The 13,381-nt window shown below is 36.6% G+C and overlaps 4 protein-coding genes across 6 annotated transcripts; 2 read left to right on the plus strand and 2 right to left on the minus strand.

The window, feature by feature from the left end:
- LOC109703627 (glycolipid transfer protein 1-like) lies at positions 435-2,518 on the minus strand. Its single transcript, XM_020224322.1, has 7 exons — positions 2,497-2,518; positions 2,138-2,311; positions 1,675-1,730; positions 1,410-1,540; positions 1,171-1,306; positions 826-957; positions 435-736 (listed from the first exon to the last, which is right to left on the minus strand). Exons 2-7 carry the CDS (start codon positions 2,265-2,267, stop codon positions 701-703), a joined length of 621 nt encoding a protein of 206 aa, XP_020079911.1. The 5' UTR covers positions 2,268-2,311; positions 2,497-2,518; the 3' UTR covers positions 435-700.
- Positions 3,783-7,750, minus strand: LOC109728988 (TBC1 domain family member 15). Of its 3 annotated transcripts, none has more exons than XM_020259569.1 (12): positions 7,562-7,750; positions 7,220-7,383; positions 6,722-6,817; positions 6,492-6,595; positions 6,152-6,399; positions 5,890-6,012; positions 5,715-5,803; positions 5,425-5,530; positions 5,244-5,341; positions 4,676-4,936; positions 4,165-4,248; positions 3,783-4,071 (listed from the first exon to the last, which is right to left on the minus strand). In XM_020259569.1, the coding sequence occupies exons 2-12, from the start codon at positions 7,325-7,327 to the stop codon at positions 4,057-4,059; spliced, it is 1,332 nt and encodes a 443-aa protein (XP_020115158.1). In that variant the 5' UTR covers positions 7,328-7,383; positions 7,562-7,750; the 3' UTR covers positions 3,783-4,056. The 3 variants fall into 3 exon arrangements, with proteins under 3 accessions (XP_020115158.1, XP_020115156.1, XP_020115157.1); XM_020259567.1 differs by having other exon boundaries at positions 7,220-7,448; XM_020259568.1 differs by having other exon boundaries at positions 7,220-7,494.
- On the plus strand, positions 7,948-10,176 carry LOC109728918 (60S ribosomal protein L14-2-like). Its single transcript, XM_020259463.1, has 5 exons — positions 7,948-8,070; positions 8,209-8,310; positions 8,947-9,076; positions 9,413-9,525; positions 9,895-10,176. The coding sequence occupies exons 1-5, from the start codon at positions 8,068-8,070 to the stop codon at positions 9,949-9,951; spliced, it is 405 nt and encodes a 134-aa protein (XP_020115052.1). The 5' UTR covers positions 7,948-8,067; the 3' UTR covers positions 9,952-10,176.
- LOC109703561 (putative protein phosphatase 2C-like protein 44) lies at positions 11,058-12,873 on the plus strand. Its single transcript, XM_020224215.1, has 5 exons — positions 11,058-11,198; positions 11,532-11,774; positions 11,947-12,187; positions 12,433-12,566; positions 12,635-12,873. Exons 1-5 carry the CDS (start codon positions 11,166-11,168, stop codon positions 12,770-12,772), a joined length of 789 nt encoding a protein of 262 aa, XP_020079804.1. The 5' UTR covers positions 11,058-11,165; the 3' UTR covers positions 12,773-12,873.

Below are 13,381 nucleotides of genomic sequence, written 5' to 3' on the forward strand. Positions count from 1 at the left end.
TAAAACGTATCAATTTGCCCCCCTGTGGTTTCGTTTTTATTTTTTTGTTATCAATTTTATTATTATTTTTTTTAAAATCAGTGACAAAGTTAAAATTAAAGGATACTAAAGTGACTATTCGATAAATATAGATGGTTATCTGAAGTTTTTTGTATATAATTTAACGAAATATTAACGAAAAAGCTTCCGAAAAAATAAAAATGAAACCATATGGGGGTAAATTGATACGTTTTAAACCACAGGAAAGCAAAATGAGAACGCACGAAACTACAGGGGGGGTTTTTGAAGTTTTCCCTTTTTTTTTTTTCTTTTGTTCCTTATCGGTTGGACGTTTTTACGAGGATGCGTGAGGGACAGCCATAATAATTAGTAGGGATCATCATCATGAGAAATGAGAACATTACGATGGCTTCGAGGACTGAAGTACAACAAAATCCTTCTACTTCTTTAGCAGGCATGTAGCATCACAACGTACAGAAGCCATAAATTGGATTAAACAGTGCATAACTTGTGGATGGCTTTACGTACGACTATTTCCAGGGGCCGGCGCTCAAAGAAGATACAATTTGCATGTTGCAAATGTTAGGATGTAAATTAGGAATAGATAGCTTATGATAAATTACAATCTGCATTAAAATGTTAGGATGTAAATTAGGAATTAATAAGTTGGCGTCTGCTCACATGGAGGCGGCTTCCGGCGTCAAGAAGATTTCAGGTCGTCGAGGCCAACGCTAGCCTGCAAGAAGGTCGAATCACTGCCATTGTCGAGATCTTTTTCTTTTTTTGTTTCTTTTAAAAGCAAAACGTCGACAAGTAAATATTTACCAGAAACTTGTGGTTCTCTTGCAGTATAGGAGCAAAAGTAGTGCAGAATGTCTCAATATCTGCATTTATATCACCTGATCCACCGATGATCTCCATGAATTTCTTCCTATCAGGGACGATTTTCACCGCGACCTGTCGTTCTGGTTTTTCAGCGACTCACTTACAAGCTAAATCAAAAAATAACGTATTTACGAAACTTGTAACCGGAGTATGCATAGAAAAACAACAATGCTTGACTACTTGATGAGAAACAGAGAATGGAAATTAAGATAAGATACCCTACGAGTCAACCGCATCGCTAGCGCACGATTTCAAACATCATCGACAAATGAATGAATTACGTACCGGAAAGCTAGAACTTGTTAGCCAACCGTGCCATTTCTTGAGGGCCTTGTTATAGGACACCGTGCAGGCTCGCGACATGCTCCAGTCGGGATGGTCTAGCAAGCTCCGGAACAGCTCCACCAAGAAGTCCATCTCCCTGAAGACGTACATAGAAGCTTGCATTTACAAAGAATTTGAGACTATCGCACTATATATATATATATATATATAGACGCACGCCTTTGGAGATCGTAAAACACCTTGTTAACCACAGGAGCCCATTAGTGCAGCTCGAAGAAGCTTTAGATGTTTTACTTTCGACTTCTGCTTGCACCAAACTGTATAGGAGACGGTATTTCGAAGGATCGGAATAGTACTTGGCTTCTAGTCTCTGACAAAGATGCACATACAAGAGCAGTAACAAAAGGTCATGTTGTCGTGAAATGATAATGCGAGTTGGAAAGACACAAATTAAGAAGTTTCCATGTCGCGATAGATAGATCGTAAAAGGTCGACATCTCATACCGATAGATTGCCCCCTACATCGGACTTCACAATCGACATAGCACCACCAAATTTATCTGCCAAAAATTAGCCAAAAATTTGAATCAAACATTGCGAGCGCAACAAAAACAAACGTGGAATTATGATTATCTTTTTGCCGTGATGTTTCAAGTTTTTTTATCTGGAGTTACAACAAAGAAAATACTCCCGTACGTATAACAATGTTACAATATATGTTATTCGATATTTCAAATTACGTGCATAAAATTGAAACTGTTTACGAACGAATTGATTAAACAATAGCCTTGAGAATACTCGGAGGGAATAGCAAAGTGCATTGAATTAAACATGTTAATTGCGTAGCATCTACGCATCAAAGTAAATTATATTTCATAGAACAACATGATCGGAAAAAAAAAAAAAAAAGAAAAAGAAAAAATGAAAGGGGAGGAAAAATTGAAGGGATGGGCAAGGTGTACTTTACCAACGACAGGGAGGATAAGCTTGCAAACATGAAGAAATGGCTCGGTGAGCATCTCTCCGGTCTCCTCCGATCTCACCATCTTCATCCTCTCCAACGACGGGCGCAGCACCGTCCCTTCCATCTCCTCCATCTCACCGACTCTCTCTCGATCTCTCTCTCTTCTTCTTCTTTTTTCTATTTTCACGAATGAGATGAACATAAATTAGCAATGTATGATCTGTATGAATTAATTCCAAAATAAAATTAATGCATGGTAATTTATTTCGCGTGGAAACGAAATGGATTCGAGAAAATCCTCGCAAAATTAATTACAAAGATCACAAAAAAAAAAAGAAAAAAGAAAAANAAAAAATCCTTACCGAGATTTTTTTTTTCCCCCTTTTTTCCTCTCTCCCAGAGGATTGTAATTATAAATAAATAATATATATCTTTCGTTTATGTTAGAGAGAGAGAGAGAGAGAGAGAGAGAGAGAGGGAGGGAGGGAGAGGACAAAAATGTCGGAATCGCTTCGCTCAAAAACGCTTGCGAAAGATTTAAAAACGCACTTTTAAGGCCCATCAGTGAAAAACAAATAAAAAAAACTAAAATTATAGACAAATTTTTTAAAATTTTTATTTTTTTTATTTTTTCTGAATTTTAAAAATTTATATTTCATTCTCTTAATATTTTAAGTTTTGTTTAACTTTCCTTCGTCATAATTCACTCGTTATTCTATTTATTTTTTATAATATATATCAAAAATATTCTTTGAAATAACAAAAATATATTAAAAAATTATTTATTTATAAAAAAATAAAATAATTTGGTTACTTTGTTATCTTTATTAATACCGTATCATTCGAAAATATTTTTAAATTTTAAAAAATAAAATATAAATTCTTAAAAGTTAAAATAATAAAAAATAAATATTTACAAAAAAAAATAACTGTAATTTAGAAAAAAAGAAAGAGAAAGAGAAAAGGTGAGGCTTTGGATTTTCTTTTTTTGGGGGAGGCGGGTATATTAAAGTGCAAGGTGAAACGCGAGCCGCACAAAAAAATATATATTATATATAATATATAAATATATTAGAAAAGGGTCAAAAAGCGGAGGGGAGATAGTGAAAGAAGAAGAAAGAAAGCGACCAACTACGGATTATCGTACACGTTGCTTTCGCCTCAAACATTCTCTGCATGTCTAATCCTGCGCCACAATTTCCATTTATCTACCAATTTAAAACTTTTTTTGTTTAAATATTTAAATAATTTTAACATTTCAAAAATCACTTATTGTGTTCAGAACCTTCCATAGTTATTACTTATTAGGCAAAAAATAAAAAAATAAAAAAATAAAAATATATGCTTTTCTATTTTTCAATACACTATAATAGAAACATATTGTGAACTAAGCATTATTTTCTTTTTCCTTTTTTTTTCTTTTGTGTTAATCTCTTTTTCCCTTTTTCTTTTTGCCTATATTAAAAATTAAAATTAAAATTAGTGGCGTTCGCTGCATTAAGTCATGAATTTTGCATTTGAATCTTTTACCAAGGCCTGTTCCTTACTACCAAAGCAGCTGCGGAAGTATTGCTCGACGAGCGTTTAGAGAGCATTTTCAGTAGAAGCTCTAAAAAGAGATTTCTCTGTAGATCAACAGATACGTAGATCAGTCCTTTATCCATCTCTTAAAATTTAGATTACATAATTTTAGAGGTCGTATAGTACTGAACATGATACACATACAATCATTATATTAACCGCCTTTTTCTGCACAAAAAATAGTGTGCGACGCAGAACATTTGGAGAATGAAAGAATGAATGAATCGTAAGAAAAATCAAAGGGCAAAACAAAAGAATCGTCGGAGGGCCCGTTGATGGCGCTTTCGCTTTTCCAGAAAACAAAGCTGCTGGTGCGATTTTCATATGGCAGAGCCCGAAGACTACGAAACCTTGGTCTGCATGATTACACATCATTTCATTCAGTTTAATTAGACAAGTAATGAAAATCACTCATTATGAGACAATTGATGGATGGTTGGAGGGGTTACTTTGTTTAAGTACTTCTGGTGAATCTTCAGTGCTTCATCGCATGCTTTCTTTGCGTCCAGATTTCCCGTGATGTCGTTCAAGATCTGCTAAGAACATACACAAATCAACGAAATTCATGCGCAACATTCATGTGGCTATATATAAGACGTGACACGATAAGTACATTGTAAAATTCAAGAATAAAGGCCCAATCATTTTATATACAAACCAGTTGTTGTGATCAGCATCGGCTTAAAAAACTAATTGTAGTATGGAGTTACGTTCCTTGGGCATAAGTAGTTCAAGAATCACGATATGTAATTCTTTGCTTAGGGCTATTGTCAGATAACTACCTATATGCCAAACTTGGAACAGCCTTTTCTTATTTTTCGTTTCTTGGGAACTCTCAGGGATTTTCCATAAATATTAGGTACCTACTATATATATATATATATATATATATATATTCACATGTAGAGAGTTAGATAATTATTAATTACTGAGCGAGAAACGGAGAGATAGAGAGATGACCTGGACGACATCATCTAGACCTTTAGCCTCCTTCAATAACCGTTTATTCTTGGCCTCGAGAACGCTGGCTACGAGAAAGATGGATAAAGTGGCTTGGTGGTCCTTCTGGCCAGCCTTTATATTCTTTCTCTCAAACTTGCCATACTGTGTCAACAGGGTTGGATCTCCTATTGCTTCTTGGCTCTTGTTATTAGCTGCTGCATCCGACTCCGTCTCATACGTGGAGAAAAGGTTTGGGTTATATTCCATAGACCACAGCAACTGAAAGTTTTAGTCAAAAACAAGCTCAAAGCTAAATCTTAAAATTGTGTTTGCGTCAGTTTATGGTTACAACAAGAAGAACAAGAAAAGCAGCGGGCGACAGCAGCATTGCAATAATGTGGAGTTGGATGCATGAATATTTTCCTCTACATGGTTGAACTTCTTATGAAAAACCATTGTATTCAAGGGGAAAAAAAAAGGAAAAAATCAACTAAAATACAAGCTATTGAATAATGGAAAAAACTGAAAAATAGTTACTACGAAGATGAGTCCACAAATGGAAAGTAACAAAGCAGGGAGATCTTACCTCCCAAAGGTACAACGAGTCCACAAATGAGAACTCTCTGCGGAAGAGGACCATTAACATGCGAAACGCAAACAAGTACTCCCCTCCGTCTAAGTTTTCTGCATTAATAGTCTTCTATCAGATGTATGAACATTTACAATACCTGGAAAAATGGTAATTTAACTGAGGTGAAAAATCATACCTATGTGTTCATGCAGCTTTGGATCAACAGCCTTTACAATGGATGATAACAAACTCAATTGAGAGCGAACTCCGATAGTAGTACTTGTGGCCTTGAAATTTCCCCGCTTCACAATAGAGAAAAAGAAAAAGAAAAAAGAAAACTGTGAGAAGTGCATAAATTCCAATAAGGTATAATCTTACTGAAAGTACCTGAATGAAAATAAGCAAAACAGGTGATTAGAAATAAGAAAAAGTTGCATGCCTCAGTTTGAGTGGAAATAATGCACAAAAGGGGGGATGGACGCATACCAGTCTCCGCATTAAACGTTCGAAGCACCAAAAGGCATCTGCTTCATTCTCAAGAAGGATCGAAATTGGCGAACAAAGATCACTCATCCCTGCTCAGAACTGTATTTTAGATTGAGCTATCAAAGAAAACAAAAATTTCGCATTCGTTCACTCAGCAGCTGTGACCGGTAGTCACCTTGGCAATAACCAATGTCCTGGTCCATCCATGAATAAACTGCAAGAATGTCCCACAGCCTTGCCTGATTCTGTTGGTTCTCATAATAAACAAGCGCCCGGTCCGTACGAACTACATCCAAACCTACGATCAAGTACAAAATTACTGATTACGAATCCCAACTGTAATAACACCATAAATAGCAAATCATCAGTTTGCTCATACGGAAAAAAAAGAAGCAAAGAAAGCAGAATACAATTGTCAGATTGCTGTTAATGTTTACCGATCTGATGCAGAGTCAGCTTCCACTGGATGACTTCTTTGTCTAAAGGTTCGTTATTTGCTTCCCGTTCTAGGTTGGAGGAATCTATGGTATCAGAAGGAATATTCTCTTGGAAGGTAGCGCCGTTGCTTGCGGGATACGCGATAGGCTGACCATCTTCTGTTATCAGTGGGGCAGTAATCACAACTCCACTACCAACCGCCTTCTCCATTTCCTTACACTTTGACTTCAATTTCTCATACTCCGACCTGCCAGGAGAGCAATCCGCACACGTGATATAAAAATAACTGCCAGCTGTAGCAGGAATGCATTGACCCCTGCAGAGAAGACGAAACAATACCTTCTATTTTGTCTTAGTGTACTTCGATCATCGAAGCTGCTTTTAGGATCATAGCAACCGAGCAAAAACTCCCACACAACTCCTTTTATAGTCGGATGAACGCCCTGTCGTAAAACGAAGGACGTGAGAAACTAATAAGAGCTGCACCACTTCAACTGTTCAAACGGCCATTAATCGTTCGTCCCTATCGACCAGTTATTCGAGTAAAATTAGAATGGTAATTCTCATACCCCACGCTGTATCCTTCTAAGAACTTTGGCAATATCCAAATTGCCATCCTCGGAGAACGAAGCGTGCCATCTTCTCGCGCTAAGCGTCTTGCCGTGCTGCATGATCAGAAAAGAGGGTCATCTACCGGGTGAGAATTCAAATGAACCTCCCAAAAGAATATTATACAGTTAGGCGGCAGAATGCCAGCAATTTGTACATCGACGACGCGATTCGTTTGCCAGCGAGAAACAAAATCCTAGTACTGACTTTCTCTCGCTTCTTAGCTTCGATTTTCGAAGAGCATACAGACAGAAAGGAAGATGATAATCCGTCCGCCGACACATCCAACCACGCAGAATGTTATTTATAAAAACAGAGAATAATAACAATGCCAAACGAGGCGTACATTGGTATTTTGATATCTGCTTGGGGAGGACATTAAAGTGGGAAGAGAGATAACACGAAAAATATGGATTAATCGAATGAAAAAGAGGAGGGAGGGAGAGAAGGTGACACACCCTGGGCTTGAATCGGGTGTTGGGAACATCATCTCGGCACTCGGCTCTGATCGGGTAGAAAGCGTCGGGCTCCCCCATCTCCTCCAGATTCGCGCCGCAGCACCCCATTGTAGATCAAAATGATTGATTCAAAATTCCTATACAACTCCGCGCAAAATCCTCCCCTTCAAAACCAAAAAAAAGCAAATCACCCTCACAACAATCCCCCAATCTCTTTTCCACCGCCGCACTGTAATCGAATCAATAGTTGAGAATCGCGTATCATATCTTCGGAACTATCGAACGAAAACAGAAGATTATTTGCAGATTCGCATTTTTTTTTTAAAAAAAAAAGAAATTTACCTTGGGAATAGCTCGGCGGTGGATTATGGAATTGGATTACAAATTTTTCATGGGGATTGAAGGAGGGCTCTGCTCGAGGAATGAGGGTGAACAGGAGGAGGAGGTGAGCGAAGCAGAAGCAAAATCGCGGTTTATGGATTAAGGGCTAAAAAAAATAATACTAAATAGAAAAAATTAGGGAGACCGGAGAATGGAGACGATCGGAAGTAACGGCTATATTTGGTCACGTTGGACAGCTAACGTGGGCGTGGGGTCCACCTGGTTGAAGAAGAAAACACAGAGAGAGAGAGAGAGAGAGAGAGAGAGTTAATATAAATAAATAAATGGGCCCAATATTGGGCCTCCACCAGTTAACTATTTTTAAAAATATGTTTTTAGTTTTTGAAAAAATTTAAAAATAAAAGACTTTTTTAAAACTCGGAGGGGTGGACGAAGAAATAAACAAAACCCTAACGCAGGAGCGGTCCCTCCTCGCCCCGGTTCTCAGCCGCCGCACCTCTCCAACCATGGTAACAACCCCGTCTCCCTCCCGATCTCTCTATATCCTTAGTTCGATCGATCATTTCCCTTCTCCTAGATCTATAGATCTCTTCGATCTCACTTTTTTCCCCCTTAATTTTTTTGGTGCTTTTTCGCGATTTTTGTAGGCGTTCAAGCGATACGTGGAGATCGGGAGAGTCGCGCTCGTCAACTACGGCAAGGATTACGGAAGGCTCGTCGTCATCGTCGACGTTATCGACCAGAATCGGGTACGTTTTCGATCCGTCTCTTGTTTCGTTGCGATTTCGTGGATTTTTTACGAGATTTGAGTGCTTCGGAACCGTGATTTCGCTTTCTATGTCGATCGTGAGAACAATTATACTCTTGGATGCGTGCATTTTCACTAGCTGCTACGAATGACGCTGTAATGGTGATTAACGATCTGTTAGTTGATTTTAGCATGTTTCTAAATCAGAGGATAAAATTTTCGTGCATCTATTCGATGAACTTCTGTTGATATGTGCTTTTGTTCACTTATCAGTTTGAAAACAATATCTTGTAAATGCGGTAACAAAAAATCTTTTGTATTTCTTAGAAATTAGATAGAGCATCAAGGTGGATACTGTGAGGAAGCTTTGTATATGTAGTTCACAAAGGTCGGATCTCCGCATTCATGGGAGAAGCTTTTCTTTCTTAAGCTGGGACTTTTCATTCGAAGAGTGAGCTAAACAAGGGCATCTCGATAGCAAGCACAATTGTTACTCATTTCTCATTGTGTTTATGAATGCGTACTTTTCTAGTAATTCCTTTGATATCGATGCCTCTGTATTTGATATCCTGGGCAATCAAAGTGGTGTCAGTTATTTTAACGGTTATTCTCTCTCTATCCTTGAAACTGTATGAAGGCACTTGTTGATGCTCCGGACATGGTACGTTGCCAAATGAATTTCAAGAGGCTTTCCTTGACCGACATCAAAATCGACATTCCCAGAATCCCCAAAAAGAAGTCATTGATTGCTGCCATGGAAGCTGCAGGTAAAAATTATGGTCTTCTTTTTTTTTCCTTTGCTTTGTGAAAGTTGTTAAGGGCATGTTTGCCCTAGCTGAAGCTTCTGTATAGTATTGTTTGTTAGAGCTGTTTTAAGAAGCACCAACATCTCTTTTGTCAAAATCTACTCAACAGCAGAAGTAGAATCTTCAAGTTGTAGCTTCTGTTTTTGGGGCCCAAAGCTCGTTTGGGCTTCTTGCCACGACAGAACCTTCTGCCTTTGGAGGTTTTCTCTGGAGTAGAGAACTATAAACCAGGTTAAACAGGCAAAAAAAAAAAAGTGATAAATCTAAAGATCTTCTTTGTTCTTTTGGTTGTGGCAGATGTGAAGAACAAATGGGAAAGCAGCTCATGGGGCAGGAAATTGATAGTTCAGAAGAGGAGAGCTTCCTTAAATGATTTTGATAGGTTTAAGGTCATGTTAGCAAAGATCAAGGTCAGTTTCCTTTCCATTCTGATTTCTGCTTCTGTCAGCATTTACTGTTATGGTTTTCATGTATCTGGGGAATCATCGTTTACATATGTACGTCCCAGTGAAATCTGAATTTCATAAAGCACACTTAAATTTGCAGATACTTGCAAAATATGCATATCTTAAGTTGGGGATTTATCTTATTCATGGGCTAAAGTTGATGTTGTTTCACGAATAAAGAGCTGTATTTTTGGAGTGCAATTGTGTATGTGCAAGAAATCAACTGTTCGAAGAACATATATGATAATTCAGATTTTGCAGAGGTCATATATGAAATTTTCTTAGTAAGTATTAGTCTCTTGTTCTCATTCATGTGATTCTATTTTTGTCCAGAAAAGTGGCGCTGCTCAGCGGGAGCTTGCTAAGTTGAAGAAGCAGAGTTCCTCGTGAGAACACTATTTAGTTAGTTTGACACTCTTTTGGCAGCAGTCGCAGTGGATCAAAACTTTTCATCTGCTTGTCGTCATTGTTTGAATTCAGAATTCTAGCAATTTTTGTCTGTGTTTGCTGAGATATATGACTCTGGTAGATTTTGCTAGGCTCTTCTTTAATATGATCAGTGGATTATTTAGTTCCAGTTTTCTGTCTCTGGTAACTGAAAATTGAAGCTTTAAATTGGAGTTTTCGAGGTAATGAGATTAGGCGAGGAAACTTGTAAAAATTCCCCCCCNAACCCAAAAAAAAAGAAAAAAAAAAAATCTTCAATGTGGTTTAAAGCTCAATTGCGATCAAAGGAGTACGCGTGCTTGACTTTTTTCTCAATTTCTGTTTCTATGTTTTTATGGCCCTACGGAGGCTACGGAATCATTTGCAACTCAATTATTGATGATTGATATGCAGTTGAATTGTACGAAAATGGTTAAGTGATTAATGAGAGAATGCTATTAACTTGCTGTTTCTCTTATAAACGTTTTAATCCTGAAATTGCTGAGACCGTTGGAAAAAGAATTAAATTAAGAGGCTGATAACAACTTCTATTGGTTAATAAATGAATTTCTCTTGTAAATATCCCACCATTTGAAATCTTATTGCGAGTTGTCCTAGGCTTTTCGGATGCAATATTCGAATGATTATTTCATCAAAAGCATTGTTATTAGAAATTTACACCACATAGAATAAAGATAAACACACAAAAACTAAAATACTTGAGCTCACTATTTCAATAAGCGTATCAAGTGGCGATTCATATGCGCATTTGTGTACATCTCCCCTTCGTCGAAATAAAGATTTTTTTTTTTTTTTTTAAAGTATTAACTCAAGAGATTTTTTTTTTTTAAAAAAAAGTATTAACTCAAGAGATTTAAATTCGAAATATGATACCATAGAGATGCCATGACGCACGGATGCACCGGGTGCATCCAAAAATCTTTAGCTATTCTGTTCTAATCTGCAAATGTAGACCAATCCTATCCAATCCCATGAATCTAAACAACTCTTTAACAGATTTTGTTTTTATATATATATATATATATATATATATATATATAAAACAAATTCATATCGCCTTTGTTAAGTGGTTTTATCGTTTTTTCCCCCTTCCTCCTCTCCACTCTCTGCTATTATTATAAATAACAAAATGCTGGATTAATCGGGGATCACAAAAAATGGCTTTAGGCGTTCTTCTAAAAAAAATTAAGGTAATTTGAGTTACTTCTTTTATTTCTTTTCTCTTCTGTGATTTACTATTTATTTACCTAATAACTTATTTTATTTTTACTCTAATGTGAATTGAGGACGGAACAATTAAATTATAGATATAAATATACGCAAATCTACTTCTCTTTTTTTAAAAAATTTTAGAGATCTATATGTATGCTTTTCGAAATCACTAGGCTGATCGATATTTTAATGTTGTTGTCAATTATTTGGAGGAAAACCATCGCTTATGAGGAAATCAACCATGCATATAATTGTTCAAAAAAATATATAGATATCCTAACTAAACTTTGTTCTTCTTGAAAATTTTTAAGGTGAGAAGGTTTGCTACAAGGGGTATAAAGGACAAGGAGCCATTGAAGAACAATAGATGGATAGGAATCTCTCATGGGTTTTATTCAGTCGAGAGGGATGGTAACTCCGAAGGCTCCGTGCTCGCGCAAAGGGAACAAATAGAAGGCTTAGAGTTATGGTTGTTTGGAGCCTTTGATCAGCAAATAGGCGGTGGGATCACAAAATATCTGCAATCTCATCTCTTTCAGAAGAATCTTAATGAGGTATACAATTTGACTTATTCAAAATATTCGCAAGTTACAATTTTTGTTACAACCATACAAGTGGTTGCTTGATCATGCTTGGTGATATTTTACTGTACTATATTGTAATGTGTTTTCTCTTAGAAGAGAAAAAAATTGTTGCTCACTATGATTTGCGATTTTTTGAATGTAGATCCAGATAAGAAGAAAAGCCAAAGAAATCATGAGGAAGGCCTATATCAATTCCAGGGCAAATGTGCACAAAGGAGAGGGTGCAAATGAAGTTGCAGGGTCCACAACTTTGCTTGTTATGAATGGTAAGAAATTTATAGCAGCAGATTTTGGCGGATACAAAGTTGTGGTCTGTAAGGACGGTGCGGCGACGCAGATTGGTCGAAGAAACAAAAAGAAGAAAGGAAGATCTTTTATATCAGGTGCTTGCTCAGCTATTCAAAAGCAACATATTTTCTCTGATTATTTTATGGAACTATCATCTTGGAATCATTATGTATTTAATTGTCATGTGAAATTATTTTATGCTATAGTTTTTGCTCAAGAAAGAAAATCGTACGGTCATGTTCTTTTTACTATTTTTTATCAATTCATTAACTAGTATATTAGAGAAACAGTTGAATTTCTCATTTGTTTAAATAATAATTTGATGTGTTATGTCGAACAGGTTTGCTGCAATTGAAGTGCGTCACAAATAGCGAAGAATACAAGCTCGGGAAGAAGTCGAGGCTTGCTATCACTGTACAGGACGTAGAATCCGATACCAACTTCATTATACTAGCTAGTGATGGTGTATGGGAGGTAAAATTTTAATTTTTTTAACCTTGACGTAGAAAAAGGATTGAGTAAATTACTCATATTTGTTATAGGTTATGAGATACCAGGAAGCTGTGGACTTGATAGGCCACATTGATGATGCTCAAAAGGCGGCGGAGTGCTTGGCGGGGGAGGCTCTCACTAGAATGAGTAAAGCTACCATCTCCTGCATTGTCATCCGTTTTCACTAACGAATAAAGTTTTTCTTCGTTATTATACTTGCACCCTTATGATAGCATATTGCTTGTAAAGAATATTTACCTGCGTAAAGAGCCTTACGTATTTAACTTTAGAATTGTGTGATCTTTCAATTATTTTAATCTTTAGATAGTTATGTTCATGCTGAAAACAAGATTTCTAGTTTGTCCTTGCTGCTGTGTCTTGGAAAACTATGAAAAAAATTGCTAGATGTACATTGACAAGCAGTGCCTTTTGCCGGATCAAATTATATTTAGGCCTCATATTTAAGCCTCATTTGGTTAATACTTTTGTTTTTAATTTATTTATTTTCATAGCTCAAATTTAAGCAATGGAGTGAACTAGGGGATTGATTTCTTCAGAAAAATAAGTGAAAAAAAGTTACTGCCAAACTTTTATTTTTGTTGCCAAACAAACCTCATGCATGCATATTGCAGACAACAGAACAAGGCTGATTTCTTCCACAGTGAATTTTAAATGCAATTTACACTCATCAAAAGAGTGCCCATCTTTCTTGCATCACAAACTAAAGAACACTAGACGACGTATTTGGCAAATGTGGTGATATTATGAAGTTTGAGCTTGAAATCTTTAAAGATATC

Source organism: Ananas comosus, linkage group 25 (assembly GCF_001540865.1).
Source record: "Ananas comosus cultivar F153 linkage group 25, ASM154086v1, whole genome shotgun sequence".
NCBI classification, from domain to species: Eukaryota; Viridiplantae; Streptophyta; class Magnoliopsida; order Poales; family Bromeliaceae; genus Ananas; species Ananas comosus.